Source organism: Suricata suricatta, chromosome 4 (assembly GCF_006229205.1).
Source record: "Suricata suricatta isolate VVHF042 chromosome 4, meerkat_22Aug2017_6uvM2_HiC, whole genome shotgun sequence".
In the NCBI taxonomy this organism is placed as follows: Eukaryota; Metazoa; Chordata; class Mammalia; order Carnivora; family Herpestidae; genus Suricata; species Suricata suricatta.
In genome coordinates, this window is record NC_043703.1 from 15,055,291 (window position 1) to 15,061,588 (window position 6,298).

Consider the following 6,298-nt stretch of genomic DNA (forward strand, 5'->3'; position numbering starts at 1 on the left):
GGAGGTGGTGGTGATGGTGGTGGTGGTGGTGATGGTGGTGATGTGGTGATGGTGGTGGTGATGGTGGTGGTGATGGTGGTGATGTGGTGGTTGTGGTGGTGATGGTGGTGATGTGGTGGTGGTGGTGATGGTGGTGATGTGGTGGTGGTGGTGGTGGTGGTGGTGGTGATGTGGTGGTGGTGATGGTGGTGATGGTGGTGGTGGTGGTGGTGATGGTGGTGGTGATGGTGATGGTGGTGGTGATGGTGGTGGTGGTGGTGGTGGTGATGTGGTGGTGGTGGTGGTTGTGGTAGTGGTGAGGAACATCAGCTTAATTCAAAGGCCATTTCTTCCACTCTGGGTTGTGTGACTTTGGAATATTATTCACCTACTCTTCCCAACTTGCAAAGTGAGGTAGCTCTCATCTCACAGAGCTCTCCAAACTAATTAAATGAGATAATGTACATAAAACATACAATATCTTAAGAACTGAAAAAATGATAGCTTTAAAAGAATCAAATCTGCTCAGTTAGAACAAATAAGCTCAAAAGCAGACCCATTCTTAGATGGGAGACCAAATCTGAGGAGGGCAGGGCAGGGCCATCTGGAAGCTGAAAGGGAGGACGGTAAGACGAGAGAGAGTTCCAAAGCCAGAAGTCTGGCTTACTCACCGCCCTGCGGGAAGACCTAAAGGGTCCTCCCTCTCAGCTTTGTTTTTGCTCAAAATTAACCAGCGCATGTGCGGTGATGAAATATACAAGTAACCCACCACTCCAGAACTCAGGCTCCTCATTCGAAAACTACGGGTTAGAAGGAGTTTTTCATTACATAGGCCGCATGACATGATGAATGTCCTCGTTCATTTCTGGTTTTGTTCATGGCTGGCTCCCTCACACTTAAAAAACCTCTTATCCTTGGAGAGGTAAATCTCTCCAATGCGTTTAAGGAATTCTTGGGATCTGAAGTCAGTATTTTGTGAAGTTGTCTGTCTTGGATGATTTGTATTGTCATTTTTCCCTTAGGTGTTTCTGGCGGGGAGGAGGCGTTTTTTATTTTGTGTTCCTTGTTCTGTCATCAAGGTAAAGCTCCTTTTTGAAAATGCTAGCCTATGTGAGCACTGCTAACGAGGGATGAGGAAACGTGCCTCCGTGATTGATCGGTGTCGTGCCGGTTTCTAGGTAAGGCAGGAGCCGTGAGAATAGAGGGAAAGAAAGATCAAGAAGATGAAAATTTAGCAGTAACCAGTGAAAGGCCACTTGCACAGCTTTGGCTCCTGCCCTGATGGCTTCAATTCCTCTTCTGTCTCCTCAGCTTTCTGGGGACCCCATGACTGGGGCTTTCCCCCTTTTTGGGGGCTGATGGGAAAAAAGCTGGGGAGCCAGAGGAGTGGGACTAGAGACCTGTGACAACAGCCTAAGTGAGATACCTTTTGTCACAGCTTGCTTGTTTCCTCCTTAACCAGACAAACAGGCTGTATTACCTTTCCAGGCAGGTATGAAAGCTCGGGAATGCTCTCAGACCAGAACTCCGAAGTTCTCTGTCGCTGCTACTGCTCCAGGTGCAAAGGCTTGGCCTCTGCACATTGAAGGCATCATCTTTACTGCCCAGCCACTTTCTTCAGCTCACCTCATGGTGCCCCACCTCCACGGTTCTAGGAAAATGTGTTGGTGAGCCAGCTGGGTGAAAATCCAGGACAGGAGCAGAGCGGAGACAGAAAGGATGGAGGCAAAAGCCGGAGTTCATTCTGATCCCGTGTCTTCCTTTGGGACCCAAATAGTCTCTCCTCTTTTGTGGAGCAGAAAGAGAAAAGAAGCCAGTAGGGTCTGGTGTTGCCAAGGTGGTTTTTTTTTTTTTTTTTTTTTTTTTTAAATTCCCCAACAACCTCATTGCTGCCTCCTAGTGAAAGTTTTAGAACTGAAAAGAGACCATTTACTGGGGAGCATGTCAGGGGGGAAAGAAGAAACTGAATTCACACAGACTCACAAACTTTTTCAGAGAGGTTGACTGACTCTCAATTTCTGATCTATTTGTGATCGCGGGTATTATGTGGCCACAGGGGAAATACAGAGCCCACACAGCCTCTGCTGACCAAGGTATACGGCACTCCGGTTGCTCCCAAGAGCTGACGACCGAAAGCCCATGGAACTTACAATTCTCTTTCAATTTATTTTGCCTCCCCTATTCACTCTCACAGACTCTTCTCTTTCCTATACCTTGGTATTTTTCATCCGTGGGTAAAATATATATATATACACAAGAACAAAAATATAACCTCGTATCAATTCAAGCATACCACCTGTGAACTTTACAACTGGTTGTATGGTTTGGCACTTAAGAAAGAGAAAGGGACGGAAAGTTTGTGAAAAGCTCCACCAGATTCAGACAAGAGGTGTGAAGGCTGGTTCATTGCGGCAGTGAGCACACCGCCTGCCTTTGGCTCCCAGCTCACTGTGAGGGCCCTGGGCTGCCGAGAATATTGATCCCCTAAAAACTGAAATTGAAAACCAAATCTCGCCTGTTTTGAAAGGTATGAAATCTTACTTGGTGACTAGACGAACAGGTGTGGAAAGCACCTTTGTTTTCTACAGTTCAACATTCTGCACTTAGAAACTTTCCCGTGTGGTTCATTTACTATCACTCAACGGGCAACACTGAGCAATTTACAAAACTATATCCAAGGAGGCTTGTGTGTTTTATTTTTTATGAAGGATCGAACATATAAGCATATATTTCAATCACATGCATCAATATTTTCCCCATGGTAATAATTCATTACAATAGATTTTTAATTTTAGATTTGAAAAGAGTAGATTATAATTTAGCTCGCCAATATAAATATCTTTTCTCAATCCTCATCCGTACATGTTAAGATAATTTTCACGATTAGACTGAACTTCATTCACAATGTTTAGTGAATGACAGTGTTTGATATCTTGCATCCCCGCACATATGTTCTTCATATGACACTGTATGTTTTCCTCTTGAACCCATACAAGTTGGGTTGAAAGCTCAGGGATGAGAATTCTATAGTTCATCATCACAAAACAGTATATTTAATATTCTGTGTAATTACACCTGCCAGTGTTTTAGATTACTCCACCCAGAGTCTATGAGTGACAGAGTGGCTTTGGGGAGACTGTAAAGGAATATGGTTCTACAGAAAACTGTCCAATTGTTTGAGCAACACAAGGACATAACACAAAGTAAACATTTGTAAATGTGATATTGTAAGAAAAATACCCCCCATACATGTCACCGCCCGTTTACATGTCTCTATGGCACAGCAACTAAAATTAAAGCAATGATCACTATTCTTAAAATGAGCAATAAAAGAGGCCTAACTTTTAAAATAAATCTGATGGCACCAAACATTTTTTATTTAAGTTCATAACTACAGTCGAAGCTTTGGGGGGGGGGTGAACACGCACTGCAGAGAAGTCTTAAAGTGTTCACCGCTGATAGAACTCCCCACTTGCACACACCCCAGGGTTAGCTCGGATCCTAACTGCAAGGCAAGCGAGGTCTCCCTGAAGGGACAGGCCAACTTGTTTATAAGACCTCCCGACTGATCACACTCTGAGTGTGCTGCAGCATACCAAGAAGTGATTTTAAAAAAACACGCAAGCAAACTCATGCTATTTTTGCATCGTGTCAATTATAAGGAAAAAAGTCTTCCTCGAGGAAACTGACAGCATTAAAGCTATCCCAGTTCAGAGTGCTTGGTACGTTTTACTTTGTCCTTTCAGAGAGACGTTTTTACACTTCCTGAGTGTGAACACCTTCACCCTATCTGTGCATTTAAGTGAGATAGTGTAAGTTAACTGTACCTTAAAGAGATCGGCATATAGATGGCTCTGTCGACCAGAACAGAAACAAAACAAAACACCCAGAATTTTCAAAGAGCTAAACAGTCAGCCAAGGATGCCTAGTTTCAGCCTGGGCGAGCTCATTTTCGAAAAGGTTGCCAAGAGCACGCTCAGTTCCTCCTCAGTTATTTTTCACGGCACTACCTCTGGCTGGGTGCACCCCCAGCGCAAGAAAATGCGAGAAGCATCTGTGGCAAGTAACATCTGGACCTCCGAGGAAAACGAGCACTTTCTTCCTAGGAGAAGTCTCCAACATTCTCTAGGGCACGTCCCCTCTTCCGCCGTAGACCGGCTCTCCTCGCGCGCGCCTCCTTTCTCCGGGCAGAGGATCCCAGCGCCGCGACCAGTGCCAGGGTAGCCGGGATGACACCAGGGGTTGCCGAACGCCAAACAGTGCGCAGAATCCGCGGCGCGCTCCGAGCTCTCCGCTCGCCTCAACCTGCTCTCCAGTGAAAAGGGGTGGGAGGAGGAGTACGGAGGGGGGCGGAGGGGATCCAGTTTAATTCGCGGTCCTGAGGGTGTGGGAGCGGGAGGAGGCTCGGCTGGTCCCTCCTCCCTCCCGGAGTCTGGGGCTCCACCTCCTCCGCGAGCCCCCAGATATACACACACTCAGTCGCGGCTGGACATGCACACCCGGCGCCGGCTCCGGGCGCGTGCACACGCAGGTGGCCACGCTCACCTGAGCCCGTGCCCGGGGCTCTCGCCGCCTCGGGAGCGGCGGAGTGGCGGCCAGGGCCAGGAAGGGGCCCGCGGTGCTACGGGAGTGGGGGAAGCGGGAGCAGCCCCGGCGCGGACCTGCGAATAGAGGTGATGGCGCGTTTTCCTTAAATCCCCTCCTCCAGCAACCTCCGCCCAGCGCCTGCTCGGCTTCGGCAGCAGAAGCCGGGGGAGAGGGGCCCTGGGCGCGGCGCACACGCGGGCGCACGCTCCGAGGCGAGCGCGCCGAGAGGGGCGCGGCGGCGCCGGCGCAGGAAACTTGGGAGAAGTTAGTTGCAAGTGCCGGGCGGCGGCCGAGAGGAGCCAGGAGGGGACGCGGCTGGAGGCCGGCCCGGCGCGCTCCGGGAGCCCGAGTCAGCCGGTGCCCTTGGAGGAGCTCGCAGCCAGCTGAGCCGGCATGGCCCGGGGGACTACGGGAAAACGCGGCAGTTCGGCGCGCCGGGAGGATCTCCCCTGAGGCCCGGCGACCGCAGGCTTGCTCCAGCGTCCTTCCCGGACCTGCCGCCGGAGAGGAAGACCCGCGAGGCAGGTGCTGGGGAGGCAGCCAGCTCTCCCTCCAAACCACCCAGCCGACTGGGGGGGATTCCCACCAGCGAGCCCTGCCCAGGGTCTGGAGGACCGGCTGGTGCTGTTGTATTTGTATTTATATCCATTGCTGCGCTCTGCGTTCCCTTGCTGCTCCCGGACCCTCCTCCGCCTCCCCCTCCTCTTCCTCCTCCGGGGCCACCTCCCCTCCTCCCCCCACCCCCATCTGCTACTGTCAAATGAGAAAGTCACCGAGGAGAACCCAAACACTCAAGCCGCCGAGAGGCCCCTTTGGCACTTGGCAGCACGCGGCGGCGGGCTCCTCGGCTCAACTTGGTGGGGTCTTCGCGACGCAACTTTCCGAGCTGCTGGGCATTTAAGGGAGAAAAGACCGAGGAGGAGGAGAGTTCTGCGGGGGCAGCGACTGCCGGCGGGGAGTTCGCGAGCAAACGCGGCCAGAGAGAAAGGACAAAAAGAAAGCAAAGGGCAAACTGCCACCGTGGGGTGGGGGGCACCGCCGAGAAGTTACTGCGCCCCCCGCGAGGATTTTCCGCAGCTCGGCCGAAAAGACCAGGGCGGCCTGGGGCGCGGCGCGGCCCTGGGCTCGGGCCCTAGCCCCCTCTTCCCGGGAGGGAGCGACGCCGGGGCGCGAGGCGGGGCGCAGCGCGCGCGGGCAGGCCGAACGGGTCCCCGTGGACAGCCAACATTGATTTCCTCCGGGCGGAGGGCGACGGCCCGGGCGGCGGCGGCGGCGGGCTGCAGCCGCGGCACGGCGAGAGCATGTCCAAGCCGGTGGACCACGTCAAGCGGCCCATGAACGCCTTCATGGTGTGGTCGCGGGCTCAGCGGCGCAAGATGGCCCAGGAGAACCCCAAGATGCACAACTCGGAGATCAGCAAGCGCCTGGGCGCCGAGTGGAAGCTGCTCACCGAGTCGGAGAAGCGGCCGTTCATCGACGAGGCGAAGCGCCTGCGCGCCATGCACATGAAGGAGCACCCCGACTACAAGTACCGGCCGCGGCGCAAGCCCAAGACGCTGCTCAAGAAGGACAAGTTCGCCTTCCCGGTGCCCTACGGCCTGGGCGGCGTGGCCGACGCCGAGCACCCGGCGCTCAAGGCGGGCGCCGGGCTGCACGCGGGCGCGGGCGGCGGCCTGGTGCCCGAATCGCTGCTCGCCAATCCCGAGAAGGCGGCCGCCGCCGCCGCCGCCGC

The 6,298-nt window shown here is 53.4% G+C and overlaps 1 protein-coding gene across 1 annotated transcript in view; it reads left to right on the plus strand.

Annotated features, from left to right (window-relative positions):
- The first annotated feature begins 5,847 nt into the window (after positions 1-5,847).
- Positions 5,848-6,298, plus strand: part of SOX21 (SRY-box transcription factor 21) — a 2,307-nt gene continuing 1,856 nt past the window's right edge. The window contains exon 1 of the mRNA XM_029938445.1: positions 5,848-6,296. Coding sequence (XP_029794305.1) covers positions 5,868-6,296 — 429 coding nt within the window. The 5' untranslated portion in view covers positions 5,848-5,867. The remainder of the gene's footprint in view (positions 6,297-6,298) is intronic.